The sequence below is a fragment of the Maniola jurtina genome, chromosome 7 (assembly GCF_905333055.1).
Source record: "Maniola jurtina chromosome 7, ilManJurt1.1, whole genome shotgun sequence".
Lineage (NCBI taxonomy): Eukaryota > Metazoa > Arthropoda > Insecta > Lepidoptera > Nymphalidae > Maniola > Maniola jurtina.
This window is the reverse complement of record NC_060035.1, coordinates 6,733,200-6,758,693: the sequence shown is the minus strand read 5'-3', so window position 1 is coordinate 6,758,693 and position 25,494 is coordinate 6,733,200. Positions and strand designations below refer to the sequence as shown.

Sequence of the window (25,494 nt, the reverse complement as noted above, 5' to 3'; positions counted from 1 at the left end):
TAGGTAGGTAGGTACGCGATGTTCATCCATATTCAGATTTTTGTGACTCTGTTAACATATTCCGATGTAAAGTTCGTAACGTACCTATCTAAATATAAAAATTCCTTTAAACTGATAAAAAAGAGTCAATGTCCAGCTTTTTCAAGCATTACATTTCCTCTGAAACCTAATACTGTATGTGCTGTAAAGTTTTTCTTCTACTCTTTCCTCTTATAACTCTGCATTATCGCAACCCTTTTTCTTATGCGTGGATTGAGAATAAACTGTTACATTGTACCCACTATACCAAATTTCATTTAGTAGTATAAAAATTGGTCAAGTGTGAGTCGGACTCGAACGCAAAGGGTTCCGTACCATCGTACAAGTAATAACACTTTTTTCATGCTGGTTATTTTGAAATTCTTATTGTTTGTTGTTATAGTGGCAATAGAAATACCAACTCTCTACCTACTACAGTTCACGAGATACAGCCCGCAGACAGACAGACGAACGGACGGACGGAGAGCGGAGTCTTAGTAATAAGGTGACAACGGGACCAAAAAACCTAAAACCTAACCTAGAAACCTAAAAAGGAATCATAATGTTTCATCACACTAAATAAAAAAAATTGATTTTTTATTATTTACACTAAACGATAATGATTAAAGCTTACCATACCTAATTACCAAAACCTACCATATGAGAACCTTATAATAAAATCTAAAATACTTAATTAATTCAAAATATCAGTTAATCCTTATTCCTCAATCTCACACTGGATGCTTCAATAGCTTGCAGCCAATACTTGATTTCCTGTGAGCAGTCAGGCTTTACTTCAACACCGGGAATGTTCTTGAGTAGTGACTCCACGTCCACGTTGACGAGATTCTGTCGTGACAATACTATGGCGCGTACAAATCCATCAAATGTAACAAACTTTTGTTCAATGAAAAGCGCTTTATCATCCCAATATACCAACTGCAAACAAAATATGCAATCCATAATAAGGAACTGTGTCTGTCTGCAAGCTTTTCACGGCCCATCCGTTTAACCGATTTTGACGAGGTACAGAAATAGTTAAGCATCTTGGGGACTGACATAGGTATACTCCTTTTATCCAGAAAAATCAAAGAGTTCCCACGGAATTTTAAAGGCCCATCCGTTTAATCAATTTCAACGGGTAGATACAGAAATAGCTTGCACTCCGGGGACTTATAGGCTACTTTTATTCCGAAAAATCAAAGAGTTCCACGGAATTTTAAAGGCCTATCCGTTTGACCAATTTTAACGGGCAGGTACAGAGATAATTTGCACCCCGAGGACGGATAGGCAACTTTTTATTCCGAAAAATCAGTCTATCAATTTTTTTTAAGTCTTAGTAAATCTATGCAGGGGAAGCCGCTGGCATCGTTTAGTTTTGTTATAAATTCAAATATCAGAAAAAGGGAATCAGAAATGACTATTATAGAGCGCAACGCAAATTAATTTTATCGCAATATTAAATTATTATACCTAGGTATGGGACCTAGGTATAATAATTAAATATTATGGTAAGCATATGGCAAGCTAGTTTATTGATAAAAACATCTAAAATAATATTCATTAACTTACCCTCGTTTCTATCTTATATGCGGTAAATATGGGTATGATCCGTCTATATCGTATGTTAGTTGCACCCTGAAGAACATGACCACCAACTGCTTTTATATAATTAAATAGCCTTGTTCTAACGTAGAAATGAATCCTAGCAAAATCTGCCTCGCGAACATAACGAGCATTATTCAAATGGTTGAACAATAAGTCTACGTCTTGAGTGGTGCAAAAACCTGTAATAAGTATACAGAAAAACCCAAAATGATTTAAATATTAAATGAAGCATTAGATAGGTACGGTCAAAATAAAGACAGATCAGAAGAGAGAATTAAATCTCTTCTCGGTAGGAACGGGATTCCTAACCAGTGGTAAATTATTTGACGACTCAAAAGCACTTGTAAAAGTTTATTTGAATAAAAATCTATTCTATTCTAATTACTTAACACTCATGAGATTTTAATAATAAAAATACAACCGCCCTGCCAAAAGACGAGCTAAAAAGGAAAAAAAACATAAGTAGTTTATAATGGCGTCATGCAATTATTAATACAATACACTGGCTATTTTTTTTTTTAAATTATAGCCAGTGTCTCTCAGTATGATGTAAGGATTCTAACGATACATAATATTTAGTATATGTACTCCATACCTACATCCAAATCAGTGCAGATATTAGGAAGTTACGATGGAATAAAGAAACACACACGATACATAACATGATAGAAAACATTACCCTCCTTTTTTGATCAGCCGTGTAAAATTCAATTTCTAAAATAAGTAATATTAACTCTCATTATGTAGGATTTTAAAAAATGCGTTTAAAATAAAAACTCTGTATTAAAAGATAACACACATTATATTAGGTAACTTACCGTAAATAGAAGTAGTATCCTTAAGGCTGCTTTTCTTTTGGAATAACCTCCCAATTAAAACAGTGAAAAACATACGAATATAGTAATTAACATCCCAGAAAATGTATAACAACGCAACAGCACTTACTATTACACAATACATTATTCATACACTCGTATATGATCAGATTATCTATTAGTTATTATTTTAGCGATTTCTTTTCACTGGTATACACTAATCAAAATGTATGTATATTAGCTATCGAATGTATGACTGTACTGATGTCTGCTTATTATTTAAAGCAAAGCACAATGAGTAAAAATTATCGCTATAGATTACAGTAGCTACCCTATCTATAATCTGCGCGGCATGCCAAAATATGACGATGACGATTCAGCTTATCGTTGAATTCGACCGACCTTTATTAATATCGTTCACACACCACTTTTGAGATTGCCGATCTATTTTTGAAGCACCATGATCCAAACTTCGTAGTCGCTGATCGTTCCATCCGTTGTTAAGGACAATACACAGAGAAACTTTCAGTTTTTATAAAATAACAAAGGTCTGGGACGTGCTGCTTCTTAGTTCATGTAGGACATAATATGTATTACTTCAAAAATTATCTAGATAAATGAATTGATAGATAGGTACTTAAAATAGGTACCTAGGTATCTACCTAACAGAGCATCGATGTCGCAGCTCCCATGTTCCAACAGCCTGCTGATTCAAGCATTCGTAAACTAAGTAGGTACTTAACTGTAATTAACTGATTAATTAATACAATATCTACTATCACGTAGGTATAAACGTGGAAAAATGAATTAACTAGCCACATAGTTAAGTTTTACATTACATTAATTATAGTTTTTTCCCTACGTCTGGATTTTATTCCACATTCCGCATATTATTCCAGATTGTTTTGTATATGTATAATAATAATATCTAGTTAATGTGAGTGGTACTACCGTTCTAATTAGATGCAAGATTAATAAAAATATAAAAATAGATAAAATCATAATGTAGCTCCATTAAAATAACATTTTGTACTGGTTAGTTTCAATTTAATTTAGGTATATGCTTCTTTCGTATTTGTATATGCTGATGATTATGTACTCAATCTTTTGGAGATTAAAAAGGAATATAATATAGGTAAATAGAAAGCTGTAAAAACATGTAAAAAAAATTATATTTGGCGCCGAAACGAAAACTTACACCGGGCGGCGGCGGACGCAAAACTGAAAAACTCTGCCTCCATTTCACTATGTAGGTACTTATGTGGTATGTGATTTTTTTTAAAAGACAAACTAAAAGAGATTAAAAAGTAACTAATACAATGTTTTTAATTTACGTTCCTTAACTTATCACTCAACTTATACATGCTTTTTATCCAACTTTCTATATATGTGGGACATTTCAAACGTCCATCTAACCCAGGCAAACCTTTCAGTAGGTCAGCCATCGTTTCCTTGCAGGTACCAATACCATATTGGCGTGAGACCAGCAAACATCGCACTTTGTTATCATGTAGCGTTACCACTTCGTGTTCAAAGAATATACTTCTGTGGTCCCAGTATATCAACTGCAAACATTTGATAGGTTACCTTTTAGATTCAGAAGCACATCATCACAATAGCGCTAGCCTGCAGGACGCGTTCAGCTTATGCTTACATACATCGAAGCCTATATAGTACATAGTCTACATACTTAGTAGGTATATTCATTTCTAAGGTAACGTAGCTAAAGGCAGAGACAGAGTGAGGAAACTTTCGGTTAGGGCGTGAATCGACGATATGTAAAATATTAGGCTATGGTGACGTAAAATCAAAGAAAAATAGGGCTTTTTTAAGGCTACCTACGTCAAATGTACCTACTAAGATTTCACGCCTGCCAGTGACATCGAAGTCACGACGTTTTGTTAAAAGTTCCCTAACTGTGGTGAATAACTGTGGTTAAGGTGGTAAGGCTGTAGATGGAACCTTGCAGAGACAGAGCATTCTAAATTAGGACTGCTACTTTTTCTAGCGACAACGTTTCACGGTAGCAAATACAGGGTCTGCTCCACAGAAATCCAAGTAGTCTGCTCTAATGCGTTACATATCGTCAGCGACAGATTGTAAAGCAATTAGTAAGAAACTAATTACAGTAATAAACATTGCAACATGGTAAATTAAAATTGATTTACCATAAAATAGAGGGCTCTATGTTGTGACTCTCCGTACATTAATTACAGCGTAGGTACCTACAGTGTTAATTACTAGACAATAGACACCAAGAATAAAATTAATAGTTTCTGAATACCAGCTACCTCAAAATAAAATACCTCCTAAAACCCATTACGCACGGGCGACTAGTCGCACGACAACTCGGTCGACGGCGAACACGGCGACTTCCGTATAAATTACAGGTTCTAACGGTCGCCGTCGACTGAGTTGCCGGGTGACTAGTCGACCGTGCTTGCCTCAGACCTATTGGACCTATGGGCGTATGGGTCTAATGGCCGTATTCACAATAATTACTATGAGGTTTCACAGTGCGCTCGAGCCCATAGTGTAGGTTCCACCAATCAGATCATTGTAAATTGACGTGACACAGTAATTTGATTGGTGGAACCTACACCGTGCGTTCGAGCACACTGTGAGACCTCATAATAATGATTGTGAATACGGGTATAAGACCCATTACCCATGGTCGACTAGTCGCCCGGCAACCATAGATAATAATACACTAATACCTGCTACCGGCAACTCAGTCGATACTCGACAGCGGCCGTTAAAATCTGTAATTTATATTATGCAATTCGAGGTGCTTATGAGCACGGATTTGCGGCGACCGAGTTAAGGCATAGACACGGCGATTAGATTAGTCGACCGTGCGTGATGGGTCTTACTAGTTACTTGTATTTCAAGAGGTGACCATAGACGTACTTAGCTTCATACCTTTGTATTTATTTTATAGGGCACAAACAAGGGCACAGGTTCTATTGGTGTTGTGAAGGTGGCCCCTTGTAAAGACCGTATTCCTAATTGCCTACTGCGATGATAAATTCCTGTTCTGTCATAGAAATGATATCTTGCAAAATCGATTTCACGAATTAGCCTCGCCATACGAATACTTTTGAAACCAACGTCACAGTCTTGGAAGGTACATACTCCTACAAATATAAAAAAATCAAGTACATAAGTGGTTATCTTTTAAATACTTACCCTAGGTATACGAGTACCTACATATTATATTATGTAGATATAAGGTCTACTCTATACACAGACTCTATACAAGCCAACAGTTGGTCAAAATTATACGGACCTAGTGCCAATAAAAACTATTTTCAATAATTAGCCATTACTGAAAATGAGTTTCATTGGAAATTTCACCAAATGGAAAACCGTCCTGAAACAAAAAATGCGCTTGCTGCGCTCGCGTTCCTATTTATTGTTGTATTCTATTTTGCTGTCAAATTGAAAGGTTAAATTCCACTAATCAACCAGGTATTCACCCCGTCAAGTCGAGTAAAAGTTTTTTGTCCCCCCGAAACCAATTCCTGGCTACGGCCTTGGTTTCTTTAGCCATTTGATAGGTACCTAAAATGGAAAATCCTCCCTAAATGTAACAGTAACACTAGATGCCACTAAAAATAACAATTTTCAATAATAGGTTTATTTAGCCATTACGGAAAATGGTTTCGTTGGAAATTTTACTAAACGGAAACCCCTAATTTAATTTTTTAGAAACAATGAAAAACTTACCGTAAACCGTAGTAATATCACGCAGAGTGTATCTTTTTTGATAGAACCGACCACTGAACACTGTAAAACAAGTCCGTAGAACGTAGTTCACGTCACAAATAATGTAAATCATACATAGAATCATTACTGAATAGCATATAAAAACCATTTTCTTTTTAAGTAGATATCTATGTAAGAAAAATTTATTTTCAAAAAAGTAGAAAGTATTCATTCACCATAAAGTAAATTCAAACATGCATCGACTAGTGGACTCGGTAGGTAGGTAAATATGAAATTTAAATGAAGTTTTCAATAAATATACTGTACTGTGACATTTTAGTGACCTTAGTGTAGTGCCACCACACTGATGTATTGTGCATATTGTTCTTTCTCTAGTTACGTATCTTTGCACGGCTAAACCGTTGAATAAATCCGGATGAGTACCTACTTAGTACTTACCTACTTACCTTTATCCAGGTCTTAAAATTGAATCTTTTTATGAGAAAAAAACTTACTCGATTTGCTGGACTAAATACCTAGTTGGTTGGTAGAATTTTACCTTTCAATTTGACAGCAAAATAGATTACAATAGGAAATAGAAACGCGAGCGCAGCAAGCGTAATTTTACAGATAAAAAGCGAAAGATAAACAAGGTCAACCACAGCAATGTTTTAAAGCACCTCACTCTACTTTTCTCTTGTTTTTATCCCGGAAAAACAATTCCTAGGGGATTTTCAAAAATGTTAATACATGTGGATGACGTTCCGGGTATCAAGTAATACAAAAAAAAGCGCGAGCGAAGCGAATGCGAACTTTTGATATATTTACAAAAAATCTATATTAATATTAACCGTTCGACTGTTGTACGCCGCGTGATTGAAAGACAAAGCAAACATTCGTATTTATAATAATATAATTATAGTGAGCGATACTCGTAGGTAGGTTTACTAGGCAGGTATGCATAGCCGATAAGTTACCGACAATATTTTCCTAGTTGACTATTTTTCTTTTCATTACTTTTATTGCCTGAAGAAAATCTCATAGTGCCCCTTGTTTATTTAGCGTATTAGATCATGTACTGGACATTCCATCTTCATTTCGAGTATTGTCACGAATTTGTTATTGTCCGTGATAATAGCCTGCGGTGCATGGGGACAGGCCGTGCTAACTTTACTGAGGAACTTAGATTTGTATTACACCAGTCCTGACTTGATTTTAAATTTTTTTCTCTTCCCTATCTGAGTATAGGCATTTTCCCTATCTGAGTATAGTATTCGTAGTATGTGTAAATATCATCATATTTCATCACTCATATTTTTAAAACAAAACAACCTTGTAATAACTGTTTTAGTTAAGTATCCCTAGTTGGTAAGTATTAAAAAGGTAATCGTAATTTACAATTTACTTATCTTAGGAAAAACAAAAAAACACGCTTGTGGTTTAAATATCACATTTTTAATCATTTAACGAAATTAAAATTATGTAGATATACCTACTATTATAAGAAGATATCAGCTAACTAAACATTATTCTTTGGCATGTATTATAGTAAACATATTATCACATATTTTATAGATACAGAAACAGTAGGTAATAGATGGATACAATCTACGTAAAAAACATTCGTTTATTTCCCACAAACGCTACTTTATACCTACTTACCTGGCAATAATAATAAGTAACTATGTTAATGAATTTATGACGAAAAAAAAAATATTTCGCTTTTAACATACATTAACATATTGCTATTATGACCGAGATGGGCTAGATATACCTACAGCGAGAGATTTGTGTATGTGAATATAATATTGAGGATTACTTTATTTTCATATTTCATTCAAGATACAAAATTAAGCGATTTATTGTTGGAATTTATACAAATCCCTCGCTTTCCATCCTCGTAAATCTCGCGTGTAATTTCAAAATATTATCCTATAATTATTTCACTAATTTAACACCAATATTTATAAATGATGCCTACTGGCTCAGTGATGACTATTGCACTGCCTACAATCAGGGGCACAAGAAGGTGGGGTATGTGGATGCTGCAACGGCAGGAGCAACGGTGCAGACAGTGCAGGTAACGCTGGCAAGGGCACCAGCCACTCCGAGCCACACACTCGACCCATCACTAGCGTCGGTAACAAGGGAGCCCTGGGCCCCACTGGACGAAATGCAGACCAGCGTGACTCGAATTCCTCGGTACTGGAAACGGAGGTTTCAAATCTGGAACTGCTTGAACCGACGCTTGAAGTTGATTTGTCTCGCTGAGCCTATAAGAAGCCGATATAACAATTCATACGTTTGGAATACACAAGCTTTAAAATTATCAAAATATGTACTTTGCAGACATATCCACTTATTAATCAAAAACAATATGTCAACGTACCAGTAAGCAAAAAATAAGTAGGTATATGTAGCTAGAAAGATTCCACCACCCTATCCCAAGATATTAATAGGGAAATCATAAAAAAAGTACAAATTCTTTTGGCTTCTCCTGTAAAATTTTGTCAATGCAATTACCTACACCGTTTGTTCGTCAGCTCTTACCTGCTAAAAAAATGAGAGATGCACTATTCTAATGGAAAATCAAAAATAATCATTGATTAGGTATGATCCTCATCCTTGTATTTAGTACATAAAGCTACTCATGTTGTAGCACTATACGTCCACAGTATTCAGCATCTGAGAGTTCTTTGTTTACGATTAATTTCGTTAAAATCGGTTAACTATTTGAGACGTAAAGAAGGTAAACAAACAAAGAAACACGCTATTCGATTTTTAAAAACACGTACTTAAAGTTATAGTTTATTAGGTTAGGTATCACACTATCACATCACACTAATATTATAAAGGCGAAAGTTTGTATGTGTGTGTGTGTGTGTGTGTGTGTATGTTTGTTACTCCTTCACGCAAAAACCACTGGACGGATTTGGCTGAAATTCAGAATGGAGATAGATAATATCCTGGATTAGCACATAGGCTACTTTTTATCCCGGAAAGTCAAAGAGTTCCCACGGGATTTCGAAAAACTTAAATCCACGCGGACGAAGTCGCGGGCGAAGTCGCGGGCGTCAGCTAGTTGAAGATATTACATGAATAGCATTGCAATGCTCGACGGCGCGCAGCAGGTCGTGGTTGCAGCGCCGCAGCACCAGCTCTAGGACGGAGCGCTTCTTGCCCGGGAACAGCTTCCTCAGCATCTCCAGCCCCGCGGAGCTGACGCTGCCACTTTCCTCATTCATTCCCATGCTGTATTAGAACGATAACGGTTGTTATGGTTTAAGCTATTATATTTAATCTAGTTTCGCAATTGACCTTTGAAAAGTTATAATAAAGCTGAAGATGGTATACCTGTTAATTTACTCTTGTTAGAGAGGTCCCTCACGGCGATTTTTTTGCAGCGATTCGCCAACGAAGTTACGTGGGCGAAGGTAGTATACGACCAGTATCTCGACTGTATCGCGGTTTCAATACGATTGTATCGCTACTGATTCGCTGCTAAAAGTCACCATGGGCGACCTCCCTCTGGGTTCCATAGTAAAACAAGGCACCCTTATGGTTTCATTCTCAATTTCAAACTGCAAAATTTGATAAATGCCAGAAGTACCTAAAATAAGATAAAGAAACAATATTTTCTCTTGAATTTCACATACCACGCTCTAGAAGCAATGCTGGAGGTGCCGGCGGAATCAGGCGTCGCACTGCAGCAATCAGGAAGAGAATCACTTGTCTCGCTGTCGATGTGTATTGGCTGAAAATAACACTTTTAATATAATCGATTTGCGTTAAATATTTTTAATTTTTATCGCCGTGCGTGCTAGGTTAAATTCAGTTCGCGATAAACCACCAGAAATAAAATCTTGCGGATTTATTTTACAATATAATTGAATGTTGATCCTTAGTAAGATAGATATTATTTATGTATCGCACAATCACTGAAATTGTTACTTTATAACAATCATAGAAATCGTACAGAATTATCATAGTACTTTAGGTAGCTTATCGTACCTACGAGACGTTTCTGCGTCTCTGATACATAATACTAAGTTGTGGAATGCCTTCCCGGCGTGCGTGCGTCCTGCCAAGTGTAACTTAAATACCTTCAAGGCAATAGTGAATAGGCAACTTATAGACAAGCGCGCCCTAACCTAGACCTCACCTAGGAGTCAAGCCTGTCTCGCAAAAAGTTAAAAACTACTAGATAATAATCTAGATTATACTAAGTTTATGGTATGATCTCATGATAAGTCTGATGTTTGTACTTTCCGGAACGAGACGGTGTACACTTACAGTTTGATCGTCTGCAGCAGAATCAGGTTCAGGTCCTGGGCTGGGACAGGGCCCCGTGACCCGCATGCCGTAGATGCGGCCCGGCGGCAACGACTCCAGCGCAGTTCCGCTCTGTACTGACGCCAAATGCAGTGCTATCTTGTCCTCGGCAGCTTGTTGTCTTTTTAAGGCGACCTGATTACAAAATCTTTACTAACCTAAGTGTCCTACTTTTATTATGCTCTACCTACAAACCTATACATTAACAGAGAGTACCGCTATATACTCGTACCCTATCTAGATTCTAGAGGTGAGTATTTATCCTATTTCATAATAATGTCTAAATCTTTAAATCCTCTATCGATCGATATAACGTTGGTGCTTCTGACAGTAAAAATGCGTTCTCACCAAAAATACCTTTTTTGAGTCTAAAGTAGAGAATTTTGAAGAATCTGTCTTAGTAGAAAGTTAAACGTCCTTAGCTTTTACCAACTGTGAAACGTAATATTAGGTAGCTGTACCTATGTAGGTAAGTAGGTAAGTTCTAGGTAAGTAGATACTTAAGATTATAGCTAATAGTATGTATAAAACTAATTTACTGCTTTTGATTTCAGCTATGCCTACCCACAGACATTGATCGATCGGTAAACTGATATAGGTAGGTATATAAATTAATTTAGCAGAAAATCAATGACAAACAGACAAATGTTTGTGTTTGGTAAGCGGTCACCCAGGGGAGTTCAGGCGGGCACCGTCGCACCCGGGGCGGTCGTCGCCTCATTGGAAACGAAAACAAAACTCGATCCCTACAAATCAAATTGAGACCGCAACGGAATACGTAATTCTACTTAATTGAATTGAACTAGTTCAAGAAAAATACTTTAGTTTAGTGTCTACATAAAGCTACTTACCTACCTACTTACTTAGGTAAGTGTGATTGCAGCCAAGCTGTTGTCTAATAAATATTTGACTACATAATAATTAGTACCTAGGTAGATATGTTAAATTGTGAGGGGATCTGGAAAAGAAATGTTTTCGTCATTTGCCTTAGTACCTACCTAAGTATTATTATGGGTAGGTCCTATATCTGCCTATCACTATTTGCGCACCGATGTGTTACGTTTTCCCTCTCATCAAACTGTTTATCTGATTTTAATCTGAGTAACGCAGCTAAAAAAAAATATCACACAGAATTCCGGTTGAAAGTGGTAGGACATCGACAGCGATGCATTACTGAACAAACCGATCGATGCTCATCCGGCGTCTGCCGTAAACACGTGCCACTTGTTTAAATAAACCCCGACACCACATTAGCAGGGCTCGATTACACTACATTAAAACGCATTAACGCTTACGTTGCATGTTCTTCCTAAATTAGGTAAGGTATTCGATAGATATTATGTATGCAGTAGGTGTGTATATAGATACTGTATACCTACTTGTAAAAATCTCTGTAAAGACAAAAGAAAACAAACATAACCTCCCTTGTCGCTTTAAAATTCATCGTGATAATGATCAACCCGTTGCCGGTCCACTACTGAACACAGGTCTCCTCTCAGAATGAGAAAAGTTTTAACCACGGGTAATTCCCTTAACAGTGGTTTGAACTATGGCCTAAACTTTAGGACATAGTCCACCTCGCTGGCCAAATGTGTATTGGCAGACTTCGCACACCTTTGATGGAAAACTCTCAGGCACGCAGGTTTGTTAGACGATGTTATCTTCAACGTTGAAGCAAGTGATATATTTTAATTGCTCCGAATACATAGTTAAGTATTATAAATAAGTAGTGAGAATAATTAATATCAATTCGAATCTATAACCACAATCACGAATTTGAGCCGCAGTTTATTCAACAGAACAGAGACGTGTGAAGTTATGAACGCGACTCACGAGTGTAGGCTGTGAAGTTAGTCAACACTTTTTTCTCAGTAGCAATAATTTAGTTGAGTCTATAACTGAACTTTTCGCGAAGTAGTCCACCGTGATTACATCCGCAGCATCTCCATAGTCTAAAAGCCAGGCGACAAAACTTTTGCCTATTTACAGGGTCGGTTCACCAGATTTTTTCTAGTGGTAAACCCAGATTTCAACCATTGTCACAAAGTCAAAGTCAAAATCATCTATCCAAAGTAGGTACAATAATGTACCTACTCATTTACAGCATGAGAAAATCTTGCAAGACATTCGCGGAACACTTAGTAGGTGTGACTCTTAACTACTAAATCGGTTTTAATATTTTTTTACAATAGGATAGCAAATTAAAAAAGTGTAACGTTACAAGTCTATTAGGGGTGTGGGCATGCCCATCGTGCCCACGACAGTGGATCCACGCTTGAATAGAGTCAATCTGCGGTCTTCTAATAAGTATAAGATGTCTTACATGTTTTCTTCAGTCGACGAGGATCATTTTCGATACTTTCTCGACCACGTTTAAATTCTGCAATCCATTTTTAGAGTTCCGTACCTCAAAAGGCAAAAAAGAACTCTTATAAAGATAGATTCCCTCCTAATGGACAAAGAGCCAGCGCGTGCCAGACCTTCGTTATTTTATAAAAAGCTCAAAGTTTCTCTGCGTATTGTTCCAAACACAAGAAGGAACGATCAGCGACTATGATGCCTTGGATCATGGTGACTTTGGGAAATAACAGGTACCTAAAAAAGGCTTAAAAAATGTACGCCAAAGTACCTATACCTAATTATTAAGTCAATTTTTTTTATATTTTTTTCAGCATAGTATTAGAAACATTAGAAATCACGTCATGCATTGCCAGACGCTAGTATCGGAATAGCATAGATATGTACGTAATAGCAATCCCCTGTCAGACTACTTTAAACTTTAAGGCTCTCTCTCTATAATTATGTAAGTTGTAACTCAATATCACTTGGAAAATATCGTGCCTCAGAGTTCTTTATAGGTATTTCAAATCTCAGGTTATCTCAAATATTTGTGAAGTCTGTTAATCCTCACTTGACAAGCGTAATGGACTATATGGCCAAAACATTTCTCATGCTGAAGAGGAGACCCGTGCTCAGTAGTGGGCCGGCGATGAGTTGAACCTCTTTAATAAGGAAAGATGGAAAAGAGAATGGTCTAATTCTCACCTGGGCAGCCATTATCCTCTGTCGTTCTTTTATCAGTCCACATTTAGGGCACTGACAATCTCGATACGCGCAGGCCTTCTTGTGACCGCGAAGACTCGAAATAAGGCCGTGGTTTCTACACCGAGCGCACTTCGGGACCCTAGCCCGACCATTATTCATTATGTGCCGCAGTTTATAAAAATCTTTTTAATAACAATTAATTATGTAGGTCCTTAGCTAAACTTTTACTTCATTAAAAGAACAGAGAGTAAAGGACCTTATCTATCAGCGATTTACCTACTCAGTTAGAACGCTGAAAATTCGAAATTCGGTTTTGGAATAAAATGATGTGATTTTTCGTAAGTATACCTAGTGGTAGGTAGTTTATGGGGCTAGAATTCATTATTAAAAAGAATAATACAAAAATAAATTTTACGTTATTTTTAACATAATTAATTGACATAGTCACTAAGCGTGACGTTAATGTTAAAAATACCTAGGTAAGTATATAAAAATCATGATTTTTAACCCATAAACATCCGCTACATAAAACATCACAATATCATTTTATTACCAACTATAACAGTCCATGTCCAAGACCCTTTTTGATTCAATTGAGATTACTAAGATAATTATTTACTATAACCAGTCATCTTAAAGAAAACTATCATATCACAAAACATTTAACAATTTCGTCCGCCCACACAACACTCCACCCTGAAACTATCCATAAGCTCGAGTGTTTATTTCGAAACACTAAGATTGTAGGCGTTGCTACATTGGCTTGTATCCATAACGTGTAAACCTCGACTCCATATCATAGGAGATAAAGTCAAGTTCCTGAAATCGTTGCAGCATCCCGTTTATCCCAATCCGCCCCCGCACGGATTTTGACCAACCACAGCGCGCTATACACGCTATTGGTTACATTATTAGAGTCGGAAAAACAACGGAAACTGTTCTGTGTAGCTCTTGGCTTGTATTTCAGTTATAAAAGCAACAAAATGTACTACGATGTTCTATATTGATGTCGTGTTTACTTTAGTATCAGCTTTCTAAATAATAGGTGAGCATTAAATACAAAACAGCTATCCTACGGTCCCTACACGGAATGGGTACCTATATTCCGTAAGGAAGGTTAAAGAAAGTTCATAGTATTATACCTACCTACCTATTTAATTAATTACACGATCACTTGCCTGAGACAATGTTGTCCAATAATGTTATTAAAGGTGTGGAAGGGTGCCAACCCGTATGTATATACTCGTAGGTAAGTACTCGACCAGCGTGATGGACTATGACCTAAACCTTCTCATTCTGAGAGTAGACCTATGCATTATTTTAATATAGGTGTATTTACGCCAAACTTAATTCGTCCACGACGCCAAATCATGCCAACTTCACAAATTACCTATTTTATCTAAATTGTACCTAATTGATACTTTTTAGGGTTTCGTTTCTCAAAAGCAAAAACTGAACCCTTATAGGATCACTTTGTTACCTGTCTGTCTGTCCCTCTGTCCGTCGTGTCTGTCAAGAAAACCTATAGGGTACCTACCTACTTCCCGTTGACCTAGAATCACTAAATTTGGTAGAGTAGGTAGGTCTTATAGAACAAGTAAAGGAATAAAACCGAAAACAGAATTTGTGGTTACATCACAAAAAAAAAATTAAAATGGGTTCACGAAAAAATTAATTTGCTAAATAAATATATGGCGTTGTAATTACTTAACTTGCTGTGTTGCACATAAAAATATTAAAATATCTTGTACGAAACCCTACGTATGCGAGTCAGACTCGCACTTGACCAGGTTTTTATTAATTAAACCGATATTGGTCAATCTCATTTCATAACGGAGACTAGCCAACAATGCAGGAGATAATAATATTACTCTACTTAAGTCCACAAGTAGTTACTTACTGAATGCTTACTGCTATGTCACGTCCAATGGGAAGGCAATGCGACAGAACCGGAGAGAGACGCGCAAAACAGGTGCTCTCGAATGCGGTAGGATGGACAGCTACAATGTCACGATCGCAATCACCTCTGATTGGTCGATACTCGTTCACTATCGGCTACAATGCATTGTTGCAACATGAATACCATAAATTCAGCCAATCACAATAATTGCGATTGTAATAATGATTGATGCAGAGGTTTTCGGGAATCGACCTCCCGATCACGTATATATAGGTACCCACTGTACAAGCTCTATGAGGCACGAGTCAGTGTTGAATAAAACTTACAAGTATGAGTACATTTTGTCGCGTAGGTACATAATTGAAAATTGGTAAGAACCTTCGCCACTGGCAGTAAGTGAACCATGGCCTGGCGGTCTAAGGCGTCCGAGAGAGGTTCCCAGGGAAACGCAGGTTCGAATTCTGCCGGTATCCGCAATTTTTTTTTTAATTATTTGGTATTGAACCGTTTTCAAATTAATGTACCTAACACTTCATTACAGATATTATCGTACCTACTTAAAGGTGCTCTATGATTCAAGCGCTTTCGCTGCCCACGCCGATACGCCTGATTTTCACTCTCAAGTCTCAGTGCTTGACTGCTAAAAACGTTCTTAGTCGAGCATTTTGCTGCTGCATAGCTCACTGTGCGACTATGAATTTGTAAATCAGGTCTTTTCAGCGTCATAAGGACAGAAAAACATACAGGTTCTTTAGGCATTGATGTACCTAATGTGATATTGACGATGAAAATAAGTCTGGGATATCAAGGGATTTTAAACCTCAAACCCTCCCTCCCCCTGCCTACAGCCATGAGTCTACTGTGGCACACGTTACAACCACAATCTATTGCTTTTGGCGCCAGCCATACAAAGCGTCCTTAACTTTTAACTTGGGTACCTACCTAATTTTGGGAAGTCATAATAGAAATATTTTTTATTCAAATAATCAAAATCACTTTTATACCGAGTAGAACCAGCAAGAAACTCGGCGGCTGCTCTTTTCAAAGATTCAATTTAAATATTATGCCGTCGGTAATGCAATCCCGCGCCTTTGGATTTTGGACAACAGGTGCATTGTGTAAACACTCAGGCAAGACTTGCAGCATTGACTTGTGTGAGTGTTAAGTTCTTTCATGTCATGGAAAGTACTTTAGAGAGCTGACCCTGCTAGTTATAAATTTGATTATACATAATAACATTTCATTATGAATATATTATACACATTATATTCAATATTATAGTAAGAATAAAAGTCATTATTAAGGAACTTATTCTTTATTTAATTTTAAAAGAATTTCTTTTCAAAACTCAGCATGTTTCTCAAATGTAACATGAGCCTGCAGTCTGTACAAAATCTTAGGCTTATTAGGTATTTTATTCAATAATAGGTATTGTCACATCACACCTTCACTCTTCTTCTTTTCTACAAGCTTTCCTGCCTGGTACTGCAGGTAAGTATAATATTTTAAAATATTATTTGCTTTTCTTCTTCTCATGTTGTTTCGCTGCTTTCTTTTTCATGAACTGTATTCTCTTATCAGCTGATATTATATTGATGTTTGGGGTCACAACTTTTGAAGGTGACGAAGACGAAGAACTGCTTGAAGATATTTTAACAGGTGTAGTTGATCCCGAAAGTTGAGAAGGTGACTTTGATGCTGATGATTTACTTGAATACCCCTGAGCAAATCCCTGGGATGAGAGACATGAGGCACATTGCCAGCCAGATGCCATATCATTATCGCTAATGACTGGTTTGTGACAATCCTGTAAAAGAAAGATATTTTTATGAAATACTTTTTACTACTCTATTTGCAAAATCCCTTTATCAAGCTCTGGCCCCTGACTATTGGAATGACCTTGTTTGCAGTAACAAAAAAAACAGCCAAGTGCAAGTCAGTCCCGTGCACCGAGGGTTCTGTACTCAGTATTTTTTTCGGCATTCTTCACAATAAATCAAAGATTACTATGCATAAAAATAAATAAAAATCTGTTTTAGAATGTACAGGTAAAGCCCTTTCATGTGATACCCCACTTGATATAGTTATATTACTATGAAAATACTAATTATTATTTGTTCATTACACACACACGTTTTTTTATTATGAAGTAACCACAAATTCAGTTTTCGGATTTTTTTCTTTACTTGTGCCATAAGACCTACCTACCTCCCAAATTTCATGACAGCGAGAAGTGACCTCTAGATTTTTTTGACAGACACGACAGGTGTGCAGATAGACAATGAAGTGATCCTATGAGGGTTCTTTTTCCTTTTGAGGTACGGAACCCTAAAAACTACAGATCTCAACCAGTAGTGAAGCATGATATTGTGATTATCACATATATTGCATCAAAACTTAATAGGTAGGTTTGCATGCTGTTTATTGGTTAATAGGCCAAGTCAACAAATCAAGCAAATACTGCAATGCAATAAATAAACAACTGTGTATACCTGGTGATACAGTGCATGACAAGCATCACATTCCACCAAACGGTTCCCTGCCTGCACTGCTATTTGCCTGCAAACAACACATGTTAAATCTTCCTGCAAGAAATCAAATTCAAGTTCTCCGTCCATAACAGATCCATCATCGTTCTCTCTCTCAGGAATCTGTATTTGTTGAGGACTTTGCTGAGGAATAGCTACTGTTTTTGCACTACTTGAACTCTTCTCGTTCTTGTGTTTGGAGCGCGACGGTGACTCCATCTTCTCTTCATTCAAGTATTTCTTCGGCAAAACATTGCCAAGTGTCTTCGAGTTCCCATACGTCTGCCTTATCATGTCGTCAAGAGTTAAACGCAATTGCTCCGTGGAGTCCGGTGCGCTTGAATGTAAATACTTCAAACATAATTTTATTGATGGATCAAAATCTATCGAAGACATCAGGATTCAGGTATCTGCGCCACTTCTTGAATTACAATTTACAACTCACAATAATATAATTATTTTTTGACCGTTTGACATTTAACAGCTTTTTTATTGTTCCATTTTTTTTCTCGTGTCTGGCTTTACAAAGATAAGCCAATGTCAAGTTTGTAGTTAATTACAAGTTATGGTCTATGGAAACTATATTAGTACGGACTTCGTCTGTGACGGCGCTCGCCGACATACGCGCGGCGCCCCTTTAGAGCATTTCCCAGTCAGTTCCAGCACCAAAAGTCCAAAACACACCAGTGAAACACAAAAACCGGCCACTTTTAACAAAAAAAAAAAAAACACTCCCAAAAGGCACCGCACGCGCGCCAGCAAACGCTAACACAGATCTATTGTTCCAGGATTTTTCTCTCCTCTCCGTTGTTCTTTATCACAGATAATAACAATCTATGCAGATCAAAGAGTAGATTGTAATCACATGTAGATAACTATTATATAGCTAATTAGTTAGCTGTTGTTCTTTATTGCTTGTCTGGTTATGTTGGCAGTACTGTCTTTCTGTCAGTGTGAGTGTTGTTATGTTGGTGTTGAAGAATCAATTCAATCCATATACAGTGTAATAGTATAGTAGTATCTCTATAACTCAAAAAAAAATCTTTGGTACCTATCTAACGTTTATAATAAATCTGTGGGTTTAGTTAGGCTCAACCCGTTCAATAGGGCATAGATAATACACTAGTACCTGCAATAGGGCTAGAACCCAAAGCCGTAAAACCAGTTAAAAAAAAAATTAGATTTTATCATAGAGTATTTTTGACATATTTTTACTGGTTTTTACTTTGTTAAAAACATCTTTATCAATTCTTCTTTTCAATTCAATATTTTTATCGCTCTTCACCAGACTAAAAATAAGAAACTTAATACTGTGGTCAGTGGCGAATCAGTAAAAATTAATTAGGTACTTAACTAGTAGCAGACCATTTGCTTGGTACGAAGAAAATAAACATTATGTGGTGTAAGCCGATTTTTACAGTGTGTTTGCTTGTAATAAATATCGCATGGTCCAAATCTGATGGTCAGGTAGGTCCTGATCCTTGGGACTATGTGAGTAACATAAAACACGATGATGGCGACATACCACCAGATCTTAGAAGTATTCCTACCAAAAAGGTGCAAACAAATAACATTGGCACAGGTGAATGGTTTTATAAACGAATTCTGGCAATTATATTAAAAGGAGGAATAATAAAGGTAGGCACATAATATTCACACCTACACTAAACCAAACAAAACATTAGTGTCTCTGTGTTATCTTTTAACAGTTAAATTGCTAAACTGACCTTCGTTATGTTTTGCACTGGCTTGGGAGAATAACAAATTCAAACTTCATGACAATTGCTGATATAAGTAGGTACCATCAACATTTAAATATTGTGTGAGATGTCCCACGAAAGTTGAAAGGCATTACAACATAAGCTGGGCATTAGCTAGTTCTTATTATAAAAAAAAATCCTTGGAAGATATAAAAATTACAGTATTTATTATTTTTCTTTTGACAACAAAATCATTTTATATATAACTAGAGGATGCCCGCGGCTTCACCCGCGTAGAGTTCGGTTTTTTTTAAATCCCGTAGGAACTCTTCAATTTTCCAGGATAAAAAGTAGCCTATGTCCTTCCCCGGGATGTATCCCAAGTCTGTACCAAATTTCATTAAAATCGGTTCAGTGGTTGGTCCGTGAAAACGTAGCAGACAGACAGACAGACACACTTTCACATTTATAATATTAGTATGGATAAATGATATTGAATTGAATTGAATTCAGTAAATATAGTTCTACTTTATTTAACCAGAAAAATGAAGATGGCAGTATTGATATTTCTTTGCAAATGAGATACAGCCCTGAACGCTGGAACATTCTGGATGAATATATAACTTCAAATACTGCACTCTCGGAAGATATGTTCAGACGGTCCATGGGCTATGTAGAAGAAGCTATATACAAACCTACAATCACTGAAAAAATTGTTATGGCATGGAGTGAATATATACAATTTTATTTAATAGAGTATAAGGTAAGTTTCAGAATCAATTGACACTGTCCTGTTTGAGCAAGTTCATAATTCATATATCATAAAGTAGCTTAGGCAGGCTGAGTTTTAGAATTAAAAATAAAATTAACTGTATTTTTAGATAGTTCAGAAAAAGGCAAACCCACTATCTAAAGAAATTAATATTACTTTTTCAGGTTTACATTGTCTGGACTACAAGTATTTTGGCAGTTATTGGATCAATAGTTTGGTTAATGCACCATATATCGCATAAACATGTAATAATACTTATACTTGTTGGATTTTACATGTATGAAGTTTTTGTGTCTTATAAGGCAAGTATACTATTAGGATAGTCTGTTTTCAACTAGACCAATTTAATAGTATTGAATAATGGTTTATAATTATTATTTTGCAGGAAGCTGAAAAACAAGAACTAGACCGATTCATACAAGCAATGAATACATGCAAGTGGTTAATATGGAGTTCTACATGTGAAGTACCACCACCTGATCCATTGATATTCTTAAAGCATATGAATCCACTTAAAATTGGTGTCAGAATGTTTAGTGTTGTGTTGTCGGAACCTATGATTACTATCAGTGAAACTGTAAAAACTATAACCCATGGAGTAACTGGTAAGATTAATTGCACAGAATTATAATGCTATAGTTACCAGCAATTAAAATAATACTTGCGTCTGATTTATGTGTAACTGCGAGCTTGCACAGGTAGTACTAGTTTAAATATATTTTCTTTCTTTCACAAAAATCCATACCAATGTTATAAATGGGAAAGTGTCTGTCTGTCTGCTAGCTTTTCATGGCCCATCTGTTTGACTGATTTTGACAAAATTTGAAATTGCATTCTGGGTATAGACAGCTATTTTTTGTTCTGGACAATTAAAATTCCCAAAAATTCTTAAAAAGCTAAATTGATGTGGATGATGTCAAAGCATCATGAGGGTAAGAAGCGTGAGGGTTTAAAAAAATCCTGTGCATACTATTTGCCTTTATGGACACTCCTGCGCCTGCAACGGCAGGGTACGCCTAGTACTATTATGTAAATCGTTGTCCTTGTCCAGCTCGATTTAAGTATGGCACCGTCTTGCTAATATTAAACCTAACCACTTGTATAGTGTTGGGGGTTTGCTAATACCTATCTTAAGCTCAAGGCCACTGGATGGGCCATGTAGCAATCAGTCTAAAATGCCCCGGAGTTCTTCCCCTGAAAACACTAATAGAAATTAATTCTTTTTTTCTTTTGTTGCAGATGGATTATGGTTCCCTTTCGATAAAATTATGTATGGGATTTTAATGGTAATTTTTAACGCCTTAATAATATTTTTATTAGTCATGATAATTTTTAATTTTATATTAAACATTCCTTTTAATTTAAATCTCTTGGGTATACTAAGTATTGGATTGAAGCAACGAAAGAGAATTCCAAACAATACCTCAGCAGATGTACATAGAAAAGAAAGTACTGATAGAATCAGTGGAGAAACTCTTACACGATTGCTAGATGTTTTCTCAAAGGCACTAAATACAACCCAATCTGCAAACATGGTTAGTATAAGTAATGGTCCTAGTCAGAGTTCTTTACCTTTCACATGCAAACCTAAAATGTCAAGATCTGCTAGTACAGGTCGCTTACCTAACTTTGTAGGCAGTGGGAAGCGCACTGTATGAGTTTTAATTGAACAGGGCAGCATTATAATAAATCATGATAATTATGTGATTTATAGCACAACCAATTTTATATTTAGGACTCAAGTCACTTCGACAAATTAATTAAGATTTTAATTAAGTGCCTATTTATATCTTATTTTATATCTAAACTGATTAGGCCTAGCGTAAGAAGGCCGCGTTTTTGTCTAAGACTTATTTTGGAAAAAAGTCAATTTTTTTCCTTATCTAACGCTATCGTCTGCAGACTCAAACTTATTTTTATCTGTAATCTAAAATAGGCATAAAATAATGTGTAAAATATTTTTTTTTAATAATGAATAAGTACATGAATTCCTATGTTTAGTTGTAGTAATTAACCTGTGATACTAATAAATAATTGTAGATTTATAGTTTTATAAGTATTAAGTTTGCTGTGTGAAAATGGGTCTTATAAATAAATATACTCAAACTTCGTAATAATGTTTTTTATTAATTTTTGTCATGCTTAGTGAGAAGTGTAATAAATAATAAGATTTGAAAACATTCAGTTCCGAATTCACAAGAAGCAATATTCTATAAATAAAAGGATACAAAGTACCTCTGTAAGAAGCAAATTCTAATCTCGTTTAGGGTAGTGTGCGCAAAACAAGTAGTCCAATCTGAAGTTGTAACATAGCGGTTTGCACCAGGGATGTTACGGAAGTGGTTTTATCGGAACCGGAGTTTTCGGAACACGAACCTGAATCGGAGTCGGAGGCATAAGAGATGTGTTACGAAGGCATGTCTGATATAATAAAATCACACACATTATTCATCACTTATTTTCTTATTATCAGTTCAAAAATAATACAGGTAGGTGTACTTATACCTGGTGGGTGGGTGAAATTAAAACGATCGAATTTAAAATCTTAAACAGTAGGTAGGTACCTACTAAAAAATTAAGCATTATCAGCATATTCAACCGATTTAAATTTTACGGAATCTAAGTTTCAAACTTTCTGAATCTAACATCTCTAGTTTGCACAGGTCCATAGACTAGAGAATAAACACACAAGCCCGGCTGAGATCTGTTTTTAACCGACTTCAAAAAAGGAGGAGGTTCTCAATTCGTCGGAATCTTTTTGTTGTATGATGCATTGTCATTACACCTCGTGTTCAGACTGGACTACTTTTTTTACGCGCACTATACTCACAGTCTAAACACTATTGGTCAACAAACATTCGCAACCTCGTAATAAATAACATCATAACAAAACATTATCAATATTATATACAACTATTACCATCCCGTAGGGAATGATCTTAATGTACCTCGAGCCAAGCTTTAACCATATTCGTTAACGTCTCTAAATCCTTCTACCCTACGCATACAATCTAAATGGACTAGTCACTATATTGATGTAAATGCTAATTTTATTAAAAACGAGAATCCGGAATGTTGTTTATAATGTCTAAAAATTTATAGATAATAGGGATAATAATAATTATATTAGTTGCCTTGATTTTAAATAGCTATTAGGAGTTAATTATGAATTATTTAGAAACATTGTATGCTTTAAATTAAGGAAATGGTGGCAACTCAACTTTGGCTCAGTCGATACTGGAAATGTTATATAGTTATTTTCTAGTGAGTTAAATAACTGATATTCCTGTTGGGAAGTTTGTTGTTTGTACATCTCTTTATGTAAGATGGAGGTATATGGATAATAGGTACAGATACTTATGCTGTGTTCTAAAAACCTATGTATAAGCAGTGGTAAAAATATGTGATGACAATAATTGTTTTATATTAAAGAAGTACAGTAGGTGATGCACAATTGCAGGTTAAGCAATTACAGTGTTATATCAAAAACTCCATATAATGTAAATATTACTTGAGTTTGGTTGTTTTAATTTTAAACCCATACTCTATAACGAAAAATCTGTCCAATTGTCTGTTCCTGAAAATTTGTATTTGCTTCAAATATGAATAGAAACATTCCACTATCGACCTATTGATGTATATGTATTTTTGATTCTATAATTCGCTATAATGATTTACTATTATTTATCTACTTCAATATTATTGCCATAGGTACATATTAATTGGGCACCCTTATGATTTTAAAATTCACTTTGGTGTTCTAAACTTACTAATTCCTATTTGCTGAATATTAAGAGTTTTAAGAGTATATATTATGTAATATAGAAGTGATTAGTTATAAAGCTCCTAAGTTACTATACTTCTACTCTTAATGAAACTTGTACAATAAATTCAATTTACTCTTGAACCGTTTTTTTGGTATTTGTAAAACAGCTTAGCTGATTAAGATTTTTTATCGTATTATAAACTTCTAGTAGTACGGTAAATTCGATGTGCCATTGTAGAATATATTAAACGTTGCATGAGAGTTTATAAGAGTTAGATAAAATTAACCTTCTGAAAAGAGGAAGCATTATAGTTTTTGTAAGATTGAAAAAAATTACTTTATATTTATACAATAGTCGATTATAACTAATATATATTTATTATTTAAATAATAAAAAGGTATCTAATATACAGAAGGGGTTTAATTTTGACTACACGTTACGACTCTTTAAATAGATACCTACTTAAAAGAGTCAACATGTTACAAATATAATAATAATAATAAGTAGTCGTATTTATTACAACATTATGTATTTATTTCAAGTTCTAAAAATCTCTAATAGCCTGACCATCAGAACCCCTCTGTTAAAACAGAGTAACTACAGGTATAACTGAGTAAGTTCCTGCGGTAGTGGAGCGGTGTGATGACGTGACGTGACAGCTCAGTGATTCGTCAATAGGGACGTCATAGCATTTGACGTTCTTTTTTAGTTAAATCGATAATTTTAAATGGTTAGCAAACTTAAAACTACCAGCGAATGAGGATTTTACGAATTTTGGAAGAACCTGTTTAATAATTACTAAGAAATAATTTTATTTTTGACCTAGGCATCATCCCCATTTGTGACAACTATCACCCCTCCCGCACCGCTCCACTACCGCAGGAGCCTCATCAGTTTACGCTATACCTACAGAAAAAGCGGTTAAAAACTCAATCGTGTAATTAGTTTTAAGAAATAAATTATTATCAAGCATAGATAAAATTTCCTACGTAAATAATGATGATTTTTCAATCGCCAAATAAACTTGTGAATAAAGATATTTCGACAGATTTCCAATAGGTAAAGAAACATTACCTATAGAATCTTTCGAAATTTAATATTTACAATAGGTTTAAAATTGTTTGACAATTGAAAACCCGGCTCAAATAAGAATAAAATTAACATACAAACGAAATCAATTTAATTTTTAACTAGTTATTTTAATACTTAGTTATTTTTCACACAGTTATTACACGATTGAGCTTAAAATTTCACGTTTCAGAGCTAGCCCGCACAGCAAATAGAGGTCGCGCGATTTTATT

The 25,494-nt window shown here is 35.6% G+C and overlaps 4 protein-coding genes across 5 annotated transcripts; 1 reads left to right on the top strand and 3 right to left on the bottom strand.

Moving 5' to 3' along the window:
- Window positions 1-600: 600 nt before the first annotated feature.
- LOC123867241 (protein THEM6-like) lies at window positions 601-6,492 on the bottom strand. Of its 2 annotated transcripts, XM_045909217.1 has the most exons (5): window positions 6,171-6,492; window positions 5,364-5,578; window positions 3,868-4,006; window positions 1,591-1,805; window positions 601-957 (listed from the first exon to the last, which is right to left on the bottom strand). In XM_045909217.1, exons 1-5 carry the CDS (start codon window positions 6,379-6,381, stop codon window positions 730-732), a joined length of 1,008 nt encoding a protein of 335 aa, XP_045765173.1. In that variant the 5' UTR covers window positions 6,382-6,492; the 3' UTR covers window positions 601-729. The 2 variants fall into 2 exon arrangements, with proteins under 2 accessions (XP_045765173.1, XP_045765174.1); XM_045909218.1 differs by lacking the exons at window positions 3,868-4,006; window positions 5,364-5,578; window positions 6,171-6,492 and adding an exon at window positions 2,445-2,846.
- A 1,280-nt stretch (window positions 6,493-7,772) lies between these two features.
- Window positions 7,773-13,744, bottom strand: LOC123867244 (doublesex- and mab-3-related transcription factor dmd-4-like). Its single transcript, XM_045909222.1, has 5 exons — window positions 13,527-13,744; window positions 10,443-10,616; window positions 9,806-9,903; window positions 9,245-9,401; window positions 7,773-8,422 (listed from the first exon to the last, which is right to left on the bottom strand). The coding sequence occupies exons 1-5, from the start codon at window positions 13,683-13,685 to the stop codon at window positions 8,135-8,137; spliced, it is 876 nt and encodes a 291-aa protein (XP_045765178.1). The 5' UTR covers window positions 13,686-13,744; the 3' UTR covers window positions 7,773-8,134.
- A 3,173-nt stretch (window positions 13,745-16,917) lies between these two features.
- Window positions 16,918-18,459, bottom strand: LOC123867245 (integrator complex subunit 12). The gene is made up of 2 exons (XM_045909223.1): window positions 17,919-18,459; window positions 16,918-17,233 (listed from the first exon to the last, which is right to left on the bottom strand). Exons 1-2 carry the CDS (start codon window positions 18,348-18,350, stop codon window positions 16,940-16,942), a joined length of 726 nt encoding a protein of 241 aa, XP_045765179.1. The 5' UTR covers window positions 18,351-18,459; the 3' UTR covers window positions 16,918-16,939.
- A 687-nt stretch (window positions 18,460-19,146) lies between these two features.
- LOC123867237 lies at window positions 19,147-24,492 on the top strand. The gene is made up of 5 exons (XM_045909212.1): window positions 19,147-19,592; window positions 20,196-20,417; window positions 20,591-20,728; window positions 20,812-21,031; window positions 21,666-24,492. The coding sequence occupies exons 1-5, from the start codon at window positions 19,350-19,352 to the stop codon at window positions 22,082-22,084; spliced, it is 1,242 nt and encodes a 413-aa protein (XP_045765168.1). The 5' UTR covers window positions 19,147-19,349; the 3' UTR covers window positions 22,085-24,492.
- The last annotated feature ends 1,002 nt before the right edge of the window (window positions 24,493-25,494 follow it).

Excerpts from the sequence above, each read along its gene's own strand:
- LOC123867241 (XM_045909217.1), bottom strand. The coding sequence starts at position 6,381 with ATGAATACTTTCTACTTTTTTGAAAATAAATTTTTCTTACATAGATAT. Across the intron at positions 4,007-5,363 it reads CCTATAAAATAAATACAAAG|TTGATATACTGGGACCACAG; the intron begins GTATGAAGCTAA and ends AAATGTTTGCAG. Across the intron at positions 1,806-3,867 it reads GATGGCTGACCTACTGAAAG|GTTTTTGCACCACTCAAGAC; the intron begins GTTTGCCTGGGT and ends TACTTATTACAG.
- LOC123867244 (XM_045909222.1), bottom strand. The coding sequence starts at position 13,685 with ATGAATAATGGTCGGGCTAGGGTCCCGAAGTGCGCTCGGTGTAGAAAC. Across the intron at positions 10,617-13,526 it reads AGAGGATAATGGCTGCCCAG|GTCGCCTTAAAAAGACAACA; the intron begins GTGAGAATTAGA and ends TTTTGTAATCAG. Across the intron at positions 8,423-9,244 it reads AGCATTGCAATGCTATTCAT|GCTCAGCGAGACAAATCAAC; the intron begins GTAATATCTTCA and ends GGCTTCTTATAG.
- LOC123867245 (XM_045909223.1), bottom strand. The coding sequence starts at position 18,350 with ATGTCTTCGATAGATTTTGATCCATCAATAAAATTATGTTTGAAGTAT. Across the intron at positions 17,234-17,918 it reads GTCATGCACTGTATCACCAG|GATTGTCACAAACCAGTCAT; the intron begins GTATACACAGTT and ends TTTCTTTTACAG.
- LOC123867237 (XM_045909212.1), top strand. The coding sequence starts at position 19,350 with ATGTGGTGTAAGCCGATTTTTACAGTGTGTTTGCTTGTAATAAATATC. Across the intron at positions 19,593-20,195 it reads TAAAAGGAGGAATAATAAAG|AAAAATGAAGATGGCAGTAT; the intron begins GTAGGCACATAA and ends TTATTTAACCAG. Across the intron at positions 20,729-20,811 it reads AAGTTTTTGTGTCTTATAAG|GAAGCTGAAAAACAAGAACT; the intron begins GCAAGTATACTA and ends ATTATTTTGCAG.